Source organism: Rhinolophus hipposideros (assembly GCF_964194185.1).
Source record: "Rhinolophus hipposideros genome assembly, chromosome: 13".
NCBI classification, from domain to species: Eukaryota; Metazoa; Chordata; class Mammalia; order Chiroptera; family Rhinolophidae; genus Rhinolophus; species Rhinolophus hipposideros.
The window spans coordinates 65,260,010-65,279,475 of NC_138059.1; the positions used below are offsets into that span (position 1 = coordinate 65,260,010).

The following is a 19,466-nucleotide window of genomic DNA, read 5'->3' on the forward strand; positions in this document are numbered from 1 at the left end:
TATTTAGATGCAAGAGAAGCCCAAAGTTAAACCAAAGTTCATCTTAATTAGCTGAGCTGTTAAACTATAAAATGGACACAACCACTTTGTGTGGCTATGGGCTCACCTCAGGTCCTGGCCATTATCATCTGAAGAGACATCGTCTATATGAACTTGGTCACATTCCTGAAATGCAATTAAAATGATACATGTCAGTTTTCAAAAATCATTTCCTTTTATTATTATTTTTTTTAAAACCACACACGGCTATTTAAATCCCCCAAACCCCCCACCCCTAACTTTAATTGGACTGGTTTCCAACTATGTCAATCAGTAGGTGGCAGTCTTGTTAAAAATGACATTTTTTACCTACTTCAGGTCCTCTTTTAATAATATCAGAAACGAGCAATGTCATTAAGGACTACTGTGATTCGGCTTCAGAAAACACATTTTTGTGTTTAGAAAGGAAAGTGATTGAAAACAATTAGCATATGTGTCCCATAAACCTCAGGTACCTGAAGACATCATGCTGCTCCAAGCTGATTCAGTCAAGGCCTCGGCATAACTGAAACCAGACATTTCGGTAAACGGAACATGCTAGAAAAATTAAACCTGATGCTAACTGCCAATGAAATTATGACCTCTGATTGCTGTCGAGCCACACACCAACACAGCCTGAGGCCAGTGTGCCGACGAGCCCAGACAAAAAATCTGTTACTGGTTTGCCATTGATTTGAGAGATGTGAGTTTTATTCTCTCTCTCTCTCTCTCTCTCTCTCTCTCTCTCTCTCTCTCTCTCTCTCAGGAAAAAAGCATGGAAGACCTCAAAACCCAAATAGAAACAATCAAACCATGCCTTGTTTTAAATTTTGTTTACTTTATTACCCTTTTTTTGTTTGTTTATTTCATTATTGTTACATCTTCAAGTACTGGGTTTACGAGTTTATTTTAGAATACTGTTATTTGAACAGACCTGATTTGGACATCGCAAACCATGTGTAAACTGTTTAGAAGAGGAGACTGTAATGGTGGGCTAATGCTACATTGGACCGAGTTCACGTTTTTGCACCTGTTAGCATCTGAGCACCCTGTTTCTTACCTCTGGGTCCCCAGTCCCTGGCATAGTCGTGAGAAGAGCAGATCTCACAGAACTCAATAGAGCAGAACCCAACAAACATTTGTTGCACAAATGAAGGCACATTCATTTGGAGACGTCCAAGGTCTCCAATCCAGAAACAAGTAACATACACTTGGCATGTTTTAATATTTCCGTCATGATTCTTCTCTTTTCAGTCAGGCTCCAGATATCCTAGAAGCCTCTATGATATGTATTTCCATTAAAAGTTTTAGTTAAAAAAAAAAAAATTAGTAAAAGAAATTTCCAGGCACGCATCCTCTATATTTTCAAAGGTCCTTCTGATGAACGCTCTGGTCATATTTCCTATAGAGTTCATTTTATAAAATCCAACCTATGCCTATGGCACTTAACGTTCAATTTGTAACAAAGATGACACACGTCAAGCACCACCGTCAGAAGGTGTATTTTTATGTTCCTGGTTCCTTCCGAACAAATTCTTTTCTCTCCATGGATTTGTGAGGAAGGGAGCAGGAGATAGAAGTGGAAAGAAACTCAAACCAGCTGTTGCCTAACAGAATTAAAATCCTGACCCCCAACCTCTTCTCTAAAGCATCTATTTTCCAGGCAACCCTCTCCCAGCAAGCAGCAAGTTCCAAGGAGGAAAAGACTTTGACCTTGTAACCCTCTCCTGCTCTCCCGAGGTCCATAACCTCAGATAAGAAAAAAGGAAAAGCAAGTCCAGGAGGCCTCACGGGTGGACGGTGAATTTCACATTTTAAGAACAGGTCATTCCTGGAAAACATGTTTGGGAACTTCTCAGCGGTTTTCATTCGATGGTAGTTCAGAAGACAAACGCTAGTTGTGTTGTTTTTTGACAACATACTTTTTTCTGGGTTTACAGAGTTATTAAACCATCAGGAAGAATTTCTGCCATTTAAATATACGGTGACGGAAGGAGAACTGACTCTGGGTGGTGAACACACAATGTGATATATAGATGATGTACTACAGAATTGTACACCTGAAACCTATGTACCTTTCTAACCATTGTCACCCCAATAAAGTTTAATTAAAATAACAAGCAAAACAAAAGAATTTCTGCCATGTATCGAGTCAGAAATACAATTTTTTATGTTGTTGGTAAATGACTACCTTTAGCATGTCTGGTTAGCGTTAAAAAAAAACACACACAACAAAAGTGAACCTCAGAAAACCTCCCTCAAACAAACAAACAAAACCAAAATGCCATGGTGATTTTTCTCTCTTGGGAAAAAGAACAGAGAGGAGGAGGTAACTGAGGAATTAGAAGGGGAAAAGGTATGTTAAAAAGAATTTAATCCAAGGAATCTGAATTGACCTCAAGTTACAGGGTTGACTCTAGGAGTGGGGAGAATTCCTTGGAAAAGCAGGCTAAGAGGCTTTTCTTAAGCTAATGAAGCAGTAAATACCCATTACTAACAGAGAAGTCAGTTATCTAACAAACTGTGAGTCCACGGCTGCTGCTGTCCTGCCCTGTCCTGTGTTTCTTTTCTCCTGCTAGCCTGATTTGAGGCTTTCTGGCCCTGGGCTGAGGCCCTCGCTTGAAGAATTGTTTAGGATCTTGGTCAACTCTAATTAAGTACCAAAGGCTCCAAGGTTTTTACCTGCAGACACCAAACCCACCTCACAGGGATTTGATTAATGCACAGTTTGGTGTGGTGGCAACAAGGAAATCCTATGTCTGTATCAGGAGAATTTTTGTTAGAATGATTTTAATGGGAACTTAGATGCCAAAATCAGGAGCGTTTTGAAAAGGTCTAATTAGCACCTCAGGAATTTAAAAAAGTCATTAAAATGTCAGTGTAAAATGTGTTTTGGGAATTGTTGCCCCTTTTACTTAACAATAAAAAGATACCATATTGCACAAATTTCGAATCCATAACATACATACTGAAGATTCATTACCCATAAGTCTTTGTATGAGTTTACGAATAATGGTATAAATGTTTTGGGAAGTCTGCTGTGTTTTTTAAAAATCTTAATGAGAAAACATGCTTACCTACAGAAAGTTTTAATTCCTCAAAAATGGAGAATATGAAGAGCATATATATTTCACAGCAGAACTGAGTAGGTATATTCGCTCTCAAATTAGAAACTGCAGATCCCTACGTCTGATAGCCGGAAATCCTATTTCCTCCATGTTGATATCCCCTTCTCCCACTTTGCAGAAGGCATCTTGCTTTCTTTGTTTCTCGTAAGAGCCTAATTTTAGGTTGTTATCTTTGCTTTCTGGACCTGGGTGTTTTTCAGTTGCCACGTTTGTTTTAAACCCAGCAAATTAGATAACAGAGGGAGGGGAGCCGAAGGGGGTTGGCCACTAGAACAACAATGAAGTTTAAAGCCTCCCGGGAAGAATCTACAGACGCAGAAGACAAGAATGGAAGCTTCCCATCATTTCAGGAGCCAAACATAGTCCTAAAAACGGTACTTGGTACTTAAGACACGGATTGCAGAGAACATACAGAATTCCAGGGGAAAATGCATTTTTCTTCTCAAAAGACTGAATGTGCTGAAAATGTACTTTTGAAATAAACTTCCCAAAGTTTCAGGATAGGGTTTGAAGGAGCTCAAGTCATTACTGAATCCCAGTCTGAGGGCCCTTCACATGGCTCGCGGCCACCACTGCCAGTTTACTCACTGAAGCATAGGTTATGCCTTAATCTGTCCTCTTATGGCTTGAGATGCCCAAAGGACCCCTAATGTGTTTGGGTGTCTGGCCTGGGGCCCCATTTGGGGCAGAAGTAGTAGTTCCCTTGAGTGGCTAGTAGATTTTGCACACAGCACCCATCCGAACTGGTCATTTACTAACTCATGTATCTGATTATTTATGAAGGGGCTACTACGTTCTAGGTGCTTTTTTAAATGCTAAGGACATAACAATGTTTTGTTTAACAGACAAAAATCCTTCCCACTTTGTACCTGACAGTTTAGTGGGGCAGACACCCAAACAAGAAAATATGCAAAAAGTACAATATGTCAGATATTGATAAATGCTAAAGAGAGAAAAAAAAAAGTACAGCAGGCAAGGGTAATAGGCACTGCTGTGTCGTTATCTGGGGAAAGGCCCTTGCAGGCCAAGGAAAGAGCAAGTACAAAGGCCCTGAGGCAGGAAAACCTCCTGTGCTGGAGGATGAGGCAAGAGGGAGGAGCCGGAGGAGAGTCAGTTACTGGGGGAGCAGATGACAGCAAGGAGCTGGCTCTGGAAGTCACCTCAAGGTATGAGTCCTTGCCCTCAAGGCACTTACAGTTTAGCAGGAAAGACTGAAGTTAATTAACTAACTGCACAGGTGATAAATTATAGTTGTGGCACGTACTGTAGACCCTTCCTGGAACCCAAAGGAACACACTCCTGCTGAATGGCAGAACTTTTTAGTCCAAGAGGGTGGTGGAGGTCTGAAAACCTGAAATTATATGTTGCTACATCAGGGAGGGACAGCACGGCCCATCATTTAGCCTTATTGCTTCTGTGATGAAAGCAATAAAGGAAATAAAGAGATAAACGGTGGACTACTAGAGATGGTTCCCAATCACTGAAGCTGTGGTAATAGAAACAAAATAGAGCTTTTTGACCCCAGACTGTCAATGCCAGACCTCTACTTCTGATGGCTGTGGGGTGGGAGACGGTGGCACTTTTTGGGCAAATCATCCTTTTCTCTAGGAAATAGCCCAGACTCAGAGATTCAGTGCAACTCTGGAATTAGTGAGCAGGTCCTAGAGAGAGATGAGAGAGAAGGCTCTGAAAGACAGTTTTCTTTACCTCCCAAATTACAGATGAGAGGCTGGGCCAGGTGGTGGATAGGGAACCAAAGGCAGGAAAAGAGTTATTTTTTATTACCAGCCTTCCAAAGGGACATCAAAATCCACAACTTTTTTTTTTGCATAAAGACTCCTGTATCGAGTCGACAGTAGAGGAATATATACTTAATGCTTCTTTCACCAGTTTTCACAGACACAGCGCAAGGAGACCCGAGGAGGAGTCACTGTGATGATCCATCACTAGGAAACGTTTACAATTAATTACCGAACTTAGATCCAGCCTTTGGCCCACTGTTCCCATCCTGAGGTTGGGCCCTCCCCATCTGGAAGTCTTAAAGCACCAGATACACACCACATATTAGCACTCCATCACTGAATTGTCCTCTGCTGACACTGTGTGTCTCCTCCTTCCCCTAAGAGATGGCAAACGGTGTCAGCAAGAGTCCTTTCTTACACTTCCGTGGAGTTCCCACAGAGGCAGGCACATGGTTCTCCCACTCACACAGACACCTATTTGTTGTTGAGCTAAATCATGTTACTTATTTGCGATGAAAACAAAATAGTATTTCATGTTATAACCCATTGTATAGATGAAAAACGAAGACTCAGCCAAGTTGAATACCGAAAGGTAAGTGCTATGACACTGGGCCTTGGATCCCCTGATTCACTGTTCCTTTCCAGGCTCCCTCAAATTCACACGATGTACACAACTGTCCACTCTCGACAACTGCCGTGACCGAAGTCCTCTGTGGCTCTTCAGTTGTTGTCTGAACAACTGAAGAGCCACTGTCAATGCCTAGAGGGCTCTGGCTCTAACACGTGTCCTTCCCTTCATCTGCCCTAGCCCTCCCCATGCCCAGTAGGAGTGATCCCTGCCCCTTGCAGCCTGGAGCCTGGATGGGAGACCCCCCACCCCATCCTCTCGTACAGGCCCCAGCCCTTCATCTCACCACCAGGACTTGAAATGATTGGCACTTCACAGGCAAACCCTTCTGGATGGAGAGCTATGGTGGTAACTGGGTCTTTGGCAGGGGAAGAGGGCACACAGTGCAACCGTACGTGGTGAGAGCACAGGTATTACCCTGACTTGGACACAGCGTGTCCAAAGTAGGAGATCTGAGGCTCAGGAACAAAGGGCGTGGCCATAGTCACCACAGAGGAGATGAATGAGGGCAGATGGTGACATGCAGGGGTGCAGCTCACAGTGTTACCCGCACACCTCCTCCCTACACAACAGACTCCTACAACATCTTTCCCATAAGCACCACACACCAAACAGCCTGAGTTTCCCCTCACCTGGCCGCGCTTATGTATGGCCTGTGCTTCACAGAGGAGCAACATATATAAAATCAGCAAGCTTCAGTCACTTCTGCCCCTCCGTTCAGACATCCACGCACTCACGGGGCTGGATTAGAAAATGCTCACATGGATGCCTGGGGAAAACGGCCAACATGTGGAGCAGCCGAACAGAACACCAGCTCTGGGGTGGGGAGTAGGAAGCAAGCCCCATGGGGCAGGACCTCCCCGCCATGCGGGAAAGGCAGCTCACTGTCAGAACTCTCGTTGCACTGTTCTTCTGCCTTTTTGGTCCCTTCTGTCATTATATTTGGCATTGCAACTCACACTTACCTTTTTCTAATGCATCATCATCTCTGGCCTTCCCAGGCGGGGCCACAGTCACGTTGTTTTGGACTAAGCCCCGGGAATAACTCCGATTTTGTACAAGGACTCATATGCAAAATATTAAGTTATGGCAGAATTTTTCTGCAAATATTTATTCTGCTTTGATACCGTAGTGGTTGTACTTTTCCCTCAAGACTTTCACTTGTGCCATGATTATGTAAAAATATACCCTACCATTCAAGTGAATTTAAGAAAATTAATACAAAGAATTAAGACAGTTACAATGGGGCTCACTCCCTGTGCCAAGCTCAGTGACGTCACAGCCAGGGCACTGAGGCACTATACCTCTGAACACGACACTAGAAACATAAACTCCACGTAAACTTGAAGTCTTTGAATAAACAGAGACTCTAAGATGACTTTGAGGCTGGCTGCATGTCATGAAAGGGAACAATATGAAAATGTTACTAACACGTCTTGGGAGACGTTGAGTTACACAAACCCAAATTCTGCTGACCAAGGCTGTATTTGCTCCATTTTCCAAATTTACCACGAGAAAGTTAACACCATGCTGCCAACTAATTGTTTCAATACCTTCCTTTACAAAGTAAAAATGGAAGGAAAAAAAAAAAGAGTCGCTAGAGAGTGAGCTATTTTCCTTGTGTCTCTATCAGTGTCTATTGAGACCAGCTGGAGTTGGCCACAGAGGAGGAAATGACGGTTGGTTCCCTGTCCCCTCCTAGCTGTCATCGTGCAATTATATCCAGCCCACCCCCCTCCCCCCCACTCTGACCCCCCACCACTGAACAATATAGATACTTGCCTCACATATTAGACATCTCCAAGTTACTAGAAAGAAGTTTTCCTTTTATTTCTAAACAACAACAACAAAAAATGATTCATCATATAGAATACAGGAATATTTCCTGTATGTTAGAGGCAAGCTCACAGATTGTCTGAAAGCTTTGGTAAGGCATCAGCACATCCTTTAAAAAGGGAAAGGGGGTGGGAAGACATCCTTGTGGGTCTGGCCACACTACCCTCTTTCTCACAGACAATCTGTACTGTTCAGATGGCATTAGAGTGACCACTATTTGAGTGACAGAGGTTTCAAGGGACTGATTTCCATAGCGGGTTTGGGAAATAACTCCCGTCTCCCTAGATATTTTTTTTTATAACTTCTTTGGAAAAATAAGGTAAAATGGATCGTCCCGACAGATTCTCTGTGATTCAGAAATTCTACATAAGGGGAAAGGGCGGGGGCGAGGGGTGGGTGGTGGTTAAGAAACAAGCCACTTGATTGGAAAGATGGGAAAAATCAGGCTTCGAATCACTGACAATTAGATTCAGTACATCGGTCTTTGAAGTTAAGAAACTCTGTCCATGAGTTAGGACATCTGCAGAAACCCCGTTTCTACTTGCACATTTCTCTCTGCAAAATGGAGGCTGTTCAATCAATGCACTGTGTGTTTATACTGACTGATGTGGAATGATACCATTACAACGCGCTTTCTAAAGGTATGTCCGGACCCTCACTGTTCTTTCAGAGATGTAATGAAGAGCTTACGTGATGCTGTACCCTCGTGCCCAGCTGCAAGCCTGCCTCCGGGGCAGTGTGGAAAGGCAGGGGGTGCAGCGCACAGCCCCTCAACGGTGGCATTTGGCTGGGCTGGCAGGACCTGTCATACTTGGTTACCCACCACAATGCTTCCTTGAAGAAGAAACGCGTGCAGGTTACCTGTGGCGAAGGCACAGGAGATGAAGAACAAAGGGAGTTTTTGAAATCTGCCTCATTTATTTTGTTTGCCAATTTGGGGAAAAGTTAAGGAATTAAAACCTACCTGGACAAATTTATCTTGAAATTCCCACTCGAAACTATCTACTCAGCACACACAACGGAGCCAACATGTATTAGAAATCAGTATTTACGTAACGCTATTTGTTTTGATAGGAATAAGATGACACAATTATAGAAGCCAATGGGGTGGGGGGGATATTTTTCAAATCTTAGAAACTGATTAAGAGGAGTTTTAACATCTATTCTTGAGATTTAGTAATAAGATCCAACTTGTGGAGACACACACTGTTTTTAATTATGACTTCTTACTCACAAAGTGGTATTTTAATATATTTAATGTTACAATATCCTGTAGGGATTATCTAAACGAGAGAGATATTTTACTAGAATTATGTTTATATTAGCTAGACCCAGGTATTATACTTGCACTCAAAAACCAAGATGTGAATGACAGCAATTTCAACAAAGGTAAGATATTAGCTATTTCAATCTGATTCTGCTTAGACGGGTATTCATAAAATATTTAGACAATAAAATCTTTACTGAAAGTAACTGAAGACAGCATATATTCAGGCAAAAGATAAATTGAAGTGCTTCAGCTCTGTCGTCATCTATGCACAAAGTTATGATAAATATTTAGGATCACTAAATAAAACTTGACAGGACTCTTAAAGCTTATTAATAATTAAGAAAAGATGTTTTTAAAATTTTTAGTATTTTCTTATAATGTTAATTCCTTTTAAAATTTGCTCATTGAAAAGAAGACGTCATGGTAAAGCCATTTTTTGCATGTTGCTTCAAGAATTCCAGAGGAATTACATGAAGATAGTTCCTTCTTAGCAAGCGGCACAGTGTTAAAAAGTATGATTTGTCAGTGTCACACTGCTTGGAGTCCTTCTTTCTCACCATGAATGCCTTCTTTACCACACAATTATATTAAATGTATCTGTCTTTATTCACACTCTCAACCTTAGGGTGAGGAAAAGACAGTCGTATTAATGAAAGCCAGAAAGAACTAAAAGTAAGCATTTAAAACAAAAAGGGCTTATTCAAAATGGTTCAACGAAGTGCCTCTAAAAGTAACGGATTAATTGATAATTGTGGCATGTGTTACATTTGATCTAATGATACCAACACTTTACAATTCTCTTCATTTTTAAAAAAGGTAAGTATACAGTGAATACCTGATATCTAATGCTATGAGATCCATCTTTTACTGTTTATGTTTTGTGCAACAATAGCTCAATTAATTTCAGGGTGCTCTACACCCCCTACCACATGGTTAATATACACAGAAAGCTTATGCCCAAATGCATAGCTTCATTTATGGGTCAGCTGACGTAAGAAGATATGGCCTTTTACAAATTTGTATAGAAACCAGTGAAATTGCTACTACTTTCAAATACGAAATAGGGCTGTGCGTTGTTAGTATTTGTGTCTGAGAATAGGTCAAACTGTAGTATACAATTTTATCATACCAATATATTTTTAATTGTATCACATATTTAAAATAAAGTATTAAAGTAAAATATTAAAGACCAGCATAATTACAAAATAACTCGCAACCTTAAAAAACAGAAAACTCAGCACATATCTAATATAAACATCATTCTTCTAAATGTCAAGTCAGAACCGCTCTTAAGAATAAGCCTTTGATTTACTGCTGAAGTCGTTTCTCAGTTTTCCATGGGTTTGCTCATCATTTTGGGGAACATAATTTGTCACTGGCAACGGTGTTCTTTGTAACTCCTGTCACCTTTCTTTTAGATCTATTATTCCTGCTGAGCGTATCTACTAAAGAAGAATTTTTCATAGTGACACCAACTCTAGTCTTGCTGTGAATAATCACAGTCTCATAAAAAAATCATTCTTTTTATTGCAAACTTGCTGCCAGACACATGGAAAAATACCCAAACCAGGAAACCTTTTATCCTTTTCTGCACTCGCTTTCCTTTAACCCTCCCTGCCATTTGAGGAAAAATGAATCATATACTAATTTATTCACAAAGTGTTTAACAAGAAGTTTCAATGTATACAGACTATTTCTATTTTGACTACATATAAAACAATGAACTAAAGCTGTTATATTGAATAGGTCATATTTTTCAGAGAGGTTGCTTTTCTGGAACAATTTCTCACTCTAGAATTAAATATTTGTGACAAATAAAAGTTCCAGTTTATCAGAATTCCACGTCTATCGATTCCTCTTTATTTAACTGCAAACCTCCTGTCAATACAATTTTCAAAGAAATAGTTGAATGTAACCTGCTTTTTAAGCGACTTTTTCCTTTTTTCAGGGGTGGGGAGTGAAATTGGAAAGTTTGAAAGAGATCAGTTTATGAACTTTAGTTAACTTGTATCACACAGCCAGATGAATTTATAACGGTAAGAAATACTCAATTTTGTCTAAAAGAATGTGTAGCTCAGAATGACATCCTTAGTTAATAAACTAATAAAAATTCTCCAAGTCCGTTTCCTCTGCCGTATAATTATCACTGACTCTGGAGAGAAAGGTATGCAGCACCCGACACAAGCACTTAAAGAAAAAAAAGTTTGCCTTGAGCTGCATACAGGAAGGTTCCATCATCACCTCCCCTCACTGTCAGCCCCTCATGGGGAAGTGAGGACCTCGGAGGGGGCATTTGTTTACTTAAAATGTTCTCTTCTCTTCCAAGTATCGGTAGGTCTGAAATTCTACCCCCTGAAATCATTCCTTTTGAATCTTCTTTTATAAAACAAAGACTGCAGGTAATGGGAAATTAAGCTCCATTACTTTTGGTGTGAACTGTCCTATCTGATACATTTCCTCCAGCATGGGGAGGTCTGATGTGCCCCCAAAACATTGAGTGTCAGTCGGGGAAGAGGAGAAGGAGTGGATGGCTGGAAGGAAAAATCTGGTCCATACTCATATTCTCACTCCCTCTAAAACCACGCTTTTCTCCATGGTTTAATTTTTACAGCAACAAATAATTATGTTTGGATTATTTACATGTTATTTAGAAAAGTGCTATATTATATACCATTAATACAGCATTAATATTATGTTTTATGTTAACTGTGGAAATAGATTTAGACAATACGTAGGACACACGTTCTGTCTTCTTTCATTCATTTTGTCGTACATTCAACTAATAATGACTGGCCACCCATTTACATATACACAAGGCACCAAGCACACAAAAATACATGAGATGCAGATTTTTCCAGTAAGGTTTTATAAACATGGGGGAGGGCTGGAGAGAGAAGGCACAGGTAAGCGTCACCATAATTTTCTCTCAAGGAAGGAACTAAACGTTTTGCAAAGCCATGAGAATGGAAAATGGAATGCATCACGCTGCAAAGTCCTCCTTTCAACCCCTCCTTTGTGTCCCCTTCAGGTGCATTTTTCTCAAAGTGGGTTTCGCTGTACCAGGAAATACAGTATTTCTGTTTCTGTCTGTCTCTGCCTTTTAACCAGAAGGTCTTCAACAGATGCTTTAGAAAAATTAAATTGGAAACACTTAATACATCCCAATGCAATGGAGCACTCCAAGGATTCTATTGTGAGCCTTAACCTTGCCGATGCAATGTCGTGTCTGCCTGTCTAGCCTTCACATCCCATTGCAAACTGCATCCTCCTGCCAGGCTAGGCTCCTAGCCTGGCTTCCATGTCCCTCCTTTCTCCAGACAACAGTTTACTACTTGCTAGAGTGCCTTCTCGCTCCTTTTTCTCCTGTGAGGGCGATGTTCTCTGCTACCCATTAATTGGTTTCTTTACTTTTTCAACCCCAGATGCATGCTCTGTAACCAACTATCTGAATAATGGCAGTGACAATTATTGAGAACCTACTATGTGTCAGGCATTGCACCAGGTGTATTACATGTTATTTCCAATGCTCCCCAAAACTCTCCATTTGAGGGATAAGGAAATGAAGACATCTGTAGACAACTTCTGTGTATCCCACCGAATGATAAACTCTTTGAAGGAAAAGAGAACTTCTCATGTGTCTTTTTCTCCCTTTCTGTTCTCTAAACAGAATTCGATGTCTGTCTATTTATTTTCTATGTGGACTAAGTCCATAGATGATACTGAATGAAACCTTCCAGATTATCTGACTGACAGAATTTAGTTATGAAAGAATGGATGACCCAATCAGAAGTTAATCGATAATGTTACTACATTACGTTGCTGAAGTGTTAAATAGCAGTTTTAGGAAAATATATTTATTTCGTTGGATTATGAAATGATACATACTCATGTAGAAAATTCATGTAAATCAGAAAAGTACGTAAAATAAATTTCAATTCCATCCCTCAGAAGTCACCACTGTTAACATTCTGCCCTGACCCTTCTGAACCTCATATCGACTGACTTCATTGTTCCGTTTCTCACGTTCTTTGCAGAGCTTACGTTTTAGTAGGGTAGGGAACACACAATGCAGAAGCAGGTAAGATCCGACACATGTTTTATAGCCTCTGTTTCCCTACACTCATCAACATGTAAAAAAGATCTTTTTATGTCAACTAATCATCTATATTATCTTTTACATTGCTGTATACAATTCCATTTTCTGCACATTTCATATGTCTTTTAACCAAGCAGTGGCTGATAGTTTCCAATATTTTATTGGGCTATTAACGTTTGTAGAGCAACAACTGTCAATCCTCCTTACAATTCTATTCTGAGCATCTAGAAAACGTTTGGTGCACAGCACAGCCATTGCTTAATAAGTGTTTAAGTAAACGATCTCTGTCCTGAACCAACTCGACATGTTCATGACATTCAATTATCTCCCTAGGCTACACTGTATTTCCCTCAACTGATAGTTTTAATCACTCAGATCTCTGAGCCTTCTTCATTCTGTTCGTGATGCTGAGAACCCTCTTCTCTAAAGCCCACCCCCTACAGCTCTGTTGATTCCTGCCAATCATTCGACGGCAGTGTCCAATCACCCTCGTCTTTCTGAGGACTCCTCCTTACACTGAGCTCACGTGATGTTAAGCCTCTTGAGAACAAGACCATCATCTTGTGTACTGTCATTTCTAAAAACAGCGTTACAAAGGTCATTTGTTTCTTACCTCAACTTAAATGGTTATACATTTTCTCTTGGATTGTGGGAAAGCCCTTGTCCACTTCCCTAAGGCCGTGGCTGGTTATGAGGAGTGACATCAGCGCATGACCATTTGAACAGGTATGTGATTATCAGCAGAATGGATTATGCATTTTTGTCACTTAGAATTTAATTTTCCTTATATTTCAAAGAAAGTAAATGTTATGATTACCACTTTTAAAAAAGAGAAAATATTCTTATTTCACTGCCTACATGACATTCTCACCAATGTGCTAAACACTACCTTTCAACTGTTAATTTTCCAAGCCACTTACTTTGTTTGCTTGGTAGAAATGTCGTAGCTACAAGTCCAGTAGGATTGCATTAATATTCCCATCAACGAAAAAGGATGGCATCTTGGACATAAGAGTGCCCATTCCCTTTCTGACAAAACGCCAATCCCCGAAGATCATTCTTAGACGGTAATTTTCGAGGAGGCAAAGTAATTTACAACGTAATGATCAAAACCAGCATCTTCTCCCCCTGCCTGGCCCTCCACCTGCCTTACAACGGGGCGCGCCGTGAGCAGCCAGAAGAACCCAGGGTTTAGACAGCGTTTCTTTCGAAGTGCTGTTAGCATAGCGAACTGAACTGAGTCCAGATAGAGGCTCTATTGTAACTGCACAGAAACGGGAGAAGTCTCCAGGGGCCACAATTTAAACACATTTGGGGGAAGTTGAAGTTACAGGCTTTCTCTTGCACTAGTCAATTAAAAAAAAAAAAAAAAGAATTCCTTTCTCGACTAAGCAAACTTCCTACGAAGGTAACCGAATAAAACCTGGTTTTACAAAGTAGGGACTCTCTCCCAGATTGAAGATTAGTGAGCACCTGTCAAAATCAAGAATCTAAATGAAAGGTCTGTCATATGTGACACCAGCAGGTCAGTTTCACGGGATTTTTAAATAAACTGACAGACATCCAGCCAACTATCTGAAAGCTGGACAGGCATTTATTTCTCTTCAACAAGAAGGGGAAGGTAATTCTGTTGGGTGAAGGCCCACTGTGTGGCAGATAGTGGCCTGGGCTCCAGACTCTTGTCGTCTCCTAACTGCTCAGTGCCCGGTGCCATCTGAAGCTGGGTAGCTTGGCTGTGTGGAGGACACACACGAGTCAGAGCAAGGACTGAACTCAGGTCGCTCCATCCCTGAAGCCCCACCTCTTTCCTCAGACCACACGGCCTCCCAGCTGCTTCACCCATGGAATGAAGAGACACACTAGGGCAAAACTAGGAAGACAGCTTGTGGGGAGGGGAATGACCAGTTTGTTAGAATGACCACTTTCGCTTTACGTGAGTCCTTTAAATTTTGGAATCAGCAGTCTTCAAGATACACTTAGATTCTGTGTTTCCACAGGAAAAGTTCACCAAGGGACCCCTGCTCTGAGATCACTTTTCTTTTTCATTCAATACATTCCTCCTGGGAATCTTAACCAATTTCCAGCTCATTCCTCTTTTCTGAGCTCCAGACCTGCACTCACAGCTGCTCACTGCAGCCCACCTGGATGTCCAATGCACGCTTCACATTCAACGTCTCAAAACCAAATTTAGCGTCTTCCTTCCAAAGCCAGCTAATGTTATAGATTTCCTTTTTTTATGGCTACTTTACTGCTCAAACCAGAAACTAACACTCTTGCTTCCCTACCCCCTATGCTGAATCCATTTCTGCTCCTGCATTCTGTTCCTGCAAATCAACCCTGGTGGTTTTTCACCCAGATTATTATTCACTGACTCCACAGGCACGCAAACCGTTCTATAAGGATTATCCTTGACCTTCACTATGAAATCTGACTTCCCTAGCCAAGTGTGCAAAGCTTTTTAGGATCTTGTTCCAGTCTCCCTTTCTTATCTCATAACTGCTCTGGGTGTGCTCTGTATTTTACACCTACTCAAACTCCGTTCCTGAAGGCCACGCTCTGTCACACCAAAGATCTGTTTCTTGGGAAGCCATTTCTCTAACACTCGCAGCCTTGCCACCTCGCCCCCAGGCTGGGTGAGACGCCCTACCCTTGGAACCACTGCTGCCCTATGTATCTCTATCACTCTGGCGACCATCCTGTGATATAACTGTTCTTCTGCTTTGTCTCCATCAGGCATCTGGGCCCCTGGAGGGCAGTGAGTATGTCTTATCTCTTCTCCTCAATGCCTAGCAGAGCGTCCAGAATGGAGCCAACAGGAGTAAATTGACAGCACAGAGCTTTTTTTCTCTGTAATGTAGGGGCTGCTAGAATAATCTTTCTGTTGTTCCACAACAGGAATTTATAAACACATGTCTGTCTGTCCACTGCCTGCCTGCCTATCTAAGTTACCGCCCTCCCTCCCAACTTTTTCAAAACAGATTGCAGGTTGCTTGAGTAACTGCCGTTGGTAAGACATGGTGAGAAACAAAGCTTTCAAAGCACACGCCAGAGAAAACCCTGTTACTGGGCTCTGGGACATCACATCTATGTGTGACAGCCCTAAGATGCTGCTACTTCCGTCAAGCGGCTGAGAGGAATCACTGTCATGTGACACAACCAGAGAGGTTTTAGTGCAATGACATTGGTAACAGGAAGCCCTTGTTTCGACCTTAGCTTTCCTGTCACCTGACCAGGTGGCTTTGGGCAAAGGCCACTTCCCTTCCATGGCCCACAGGTGTCAACTGAGATGCGGAGGTGGAATCCAGTGTCCACAGAGAATCCAAGTCCACGCTTTTTTACTGATGTGAGTAGAGTTGCTCCAAAGCCGGTTTCACCAAGAAGGACCAGCAGCAGGAGCCAGTCATTGTGAGGGCCCCGCTGCCAGGGGAGGCGTCACCCAGGGAGGGGCCCCTCGGCTCAGCTGAGAGACTTTGGTTCCATGGGGCAGATGCCACCTGCAAGGTCCATCCTTCTGAACACTAGCCAGACGTGGATAAGGAGAGGGAAACTCAGTACAACCCAAGAAACACGTGTCTTTTTGACACGATGCCAACATCCTTCTTTCCTATGAAGGAACAGCACTGTGTGATGGAAGCCAGACACGGGAGCTACTTCACTGCCAACAGTCACCCCCCAACCCCTCGCAAAACTGCGAGTGGGAGGAGGATGTGAATGAAGAAAGCAAGAGAAGGACTCTGTGATGTGCCTGGAACCATCTGTACTTGCAACCTGAAGATGGGCTGATGTTCTTGCTATTTCTGGTGTGATTCTGTTGGAAGTCTACATGGGAATATAGGCTGCACCCCATTATCTGTCTCATACCCTTCATTTCCTAAGCCCTCACCCCCTCTTCTTCTGCACAGCCCTACTGCCCAGGGTTTTGCATCAGACGGCACTCCATAAACAATAACAAGCTCGCACTTCCGCATTGCTTCCTGAGTGGCCAGGCTAGTTCTGTGCACATAACGTACTGAGTCCTCACCCTGACCCCAGCAGGTGAGTACTTTCATCACCCCATTATACAAACTGCAAACTGAGGCACAGAGGGGTCCCTCTTGTGTGAATAAATTCATGAGTTCAACCTCTGCTACGTCTAGAACTGTAACATATTTTGTTTCCTCGAAAATAAGATCGGGTCTTATATTAATTTTTGCTCCAAAAGACACATTAGGGTGTATTTTCAGGGGATGTCTTATTTTTTTCATGTATAACAATCTACATTTATTCAAATACAGTCATGTCATCTTCTTCTGGAACATCGTCATAACGTACTAAATGCGTCCGTCTGGCTGACAATCTTAACTGGGGTTAAGATCTTTTGGGGTAGGTCTTATTTTTGAGGAAACACAGTAACAAACCACATAAATCATGAGTCAAGGTGGAATAATCATGGTTACATTCAATCACTATGTAATTATAGGACATCTTAACTGCAGAAAATAAAAATATAAACAAAATTCATAGTTTACTTAATGGTAGTATTATCCCAGTAGCCAGAGATAAATCTTTTTTTTATTGTAAAATTATGTATTATTTGTAACATTTTTAATGTAGAAAACTTTTTATCTTCTAGGTGCTCATTAGCGTCATTGACAACCTGTGTTCTTTCCAAATCCAACAGCCACTTGTCTGTCTTCATCTCACTCAACTCCAGCAGCATCGGACATAGTGCTACACTAATTCCTTGCTCCTGAAACACTGTTCTCTGGGATTCTGAAATTCCTCGTGCTTTTCCACCTACTTCATTGTCTATTCCTTACAGCTCTCTTGCAAGCTCTTCTGTCTTGGTTCTATTTCTAATTGTCTAATGTCTAATTAGACACCCTAGACTTCTAATTGAGTGTCGAATGCCCAATCTGAGGCCTTTTTTTCTCCTTTGTGATGTTATCAGTCTCATGTCTTGGTGACTCCCCAAATTGTAACTTCACATATGCCTCCTTCCTCTGAGATCCAAACCCACGTGAACATAATCTCGACTTGGATGTAGAGCACGTGTTTCAATCATAATATGCTCAGTGCAGAACACATGAGTACAACTCCTCCCTGACTCTTCCTCTCCGATAATGTGATCCCCCTCCCCCAACTCGTCGCTCAGGTCACAGCCTAGCGGCCATCCCTGATTCCGTTCTCTCCCACATCTGAGCCGCTAGCAATCCTGCAACTTCTTACTGGGTCCAGAACTGCTATGGCCTGAGCCCCAAGCTCCCTGGCTGGCTGCAGCCATCGCCTCATTGGTCTCCTTGTTCCACTCTTGCCTCAGGCCTCACAGGATAACCAGACTGATCTTTTAAAAATGCAAATGCTAGTCTGTCATGTCCATGCTTAAAACTCTCTCATGTCTTCCCACTGCTATTAGGAAACAAATCCTACTTTTTTACCACAGTCTATAAAGCTCTTCATGATCTGGACCCCGACACACTCCCCCACCACCCCTTTCACTCTGTCCCAAGCACATCGGTCTTATTTCTTGAAGGCACAGAACACGCATTCCCACCTCAGGGCATTTGCACTTGCTATTCAGCTGCTTCCCTCCCCACTTCCTGGGTTCCTCATAAGTGTCCTCTCCTCAGACACCTTTTCCTGAACATCTCAGATAAAGATGATCCACTCCAATCCATGCTTTATCCATTACTGTTTGACTTTGTTCATAGCACTTATCTCTACCTGAAATTAATTTATCCACAGTGTTTATTTCCTACTTCCCCTCCAGAGTGCTAACTCTAGGAGGAGAGTCACCTTGACTCAATCAGCACTGTATCCTCAGCAGCTGGAACTGAGCCTGGCCCTTAACAGTTAGTCAATAAATATTTATTGACTATTGAATGAAAGACAGAAGCAACAAGGTATAAAGAGATTACAAAATGCTACGAGCATCTACGTTTTGGAATATCACAAACAGCATTTATAACTTCATCCAGACTGGCAAATTTTTATATACAGAGGGTGCCAAAAAAATGTCTACACATTTTAAGAAAGAAAAAAAAAACCTGTTAAAATTGTAACACTCAGTATATACCAATAACAAAAGATGAATACGAGTCATATGTATACATTTTTTGGCACCCCTGGTATTTACCTCTAGTTATTTTTTTAATGTCAGAGGTGCTAAACTCAGGGTCATATTGTATGATTTATTTTGTAAATTGCTGGTTTTAAACTTCAAGTTATATCATGGTAGCTTTAAAAAGTATATTTCCCTCCAGTTTTTCTTAATATGCCGTCATTTAAAAAAAATAATTTTTTTTTTAAAGATCACTATTAGGTTCACAGCAAAATGGGGCAGAAAGTACAGAGAGTTCCCATATGTGCCCTGCCCCCACACTGCCCAGCCTCCCCCTTACTGCCATCTCACACCAGAGTGGGTACATTCGTGACAATCAACGAACCTGTACTAACATGTCATTATCACTCAAAGCCCATCATTTCCATTAGGGTTCACTCTTGGTGTCGTACATTCTCTGAGTTCTGACAAATGTGCTCACGTAATGTACGAGTATATTCACCATATGGGATCAGACACAGTAGTTTCACTGCCCTAAACATTTCCTTGTTCTCCAACCTACTTATCTCTCTCTGCCCGCAAGCCCTGGCAACCACTGATCTAAAAAGATCTAAAACTCTCTCCACAGTTTTACCATTTCCAGAATGTCAAATACTTGGAATCATACAGGATGTAGCCTTTTCAGTCAACATGCCATAAATTTTAACA

The 19,466-nt window shown here is 41.7% G+C and overlaps 1 protein-coding gene across 13 annotated transcripts in view; it reads right to left on the reverse strand.

Moving 5' to 3' along the window:
* The window catches only part of EYA1 (EYA transcriptional coactivator and phosphatase 1), a 157,418-nt gene that overhangs the window by 24,546 nt on the left and 113,406 nt on the right, over positions 1 to 19,466 (reverse strand). For all 13 annotated transcript variants that reach the window (XM_081070355.1, XM_081070351.1, XM_081070348.1 and 10 more), the window contains one exon: positions 107 to 165. In XM_081070355.1, the coding sequence (XP_080926481.1) occupies positions 107 to 165 (59 nt within the window). The remainder of the gene's footprint in view (positions 1 to 106; positions 166 to 19,466) is intronic.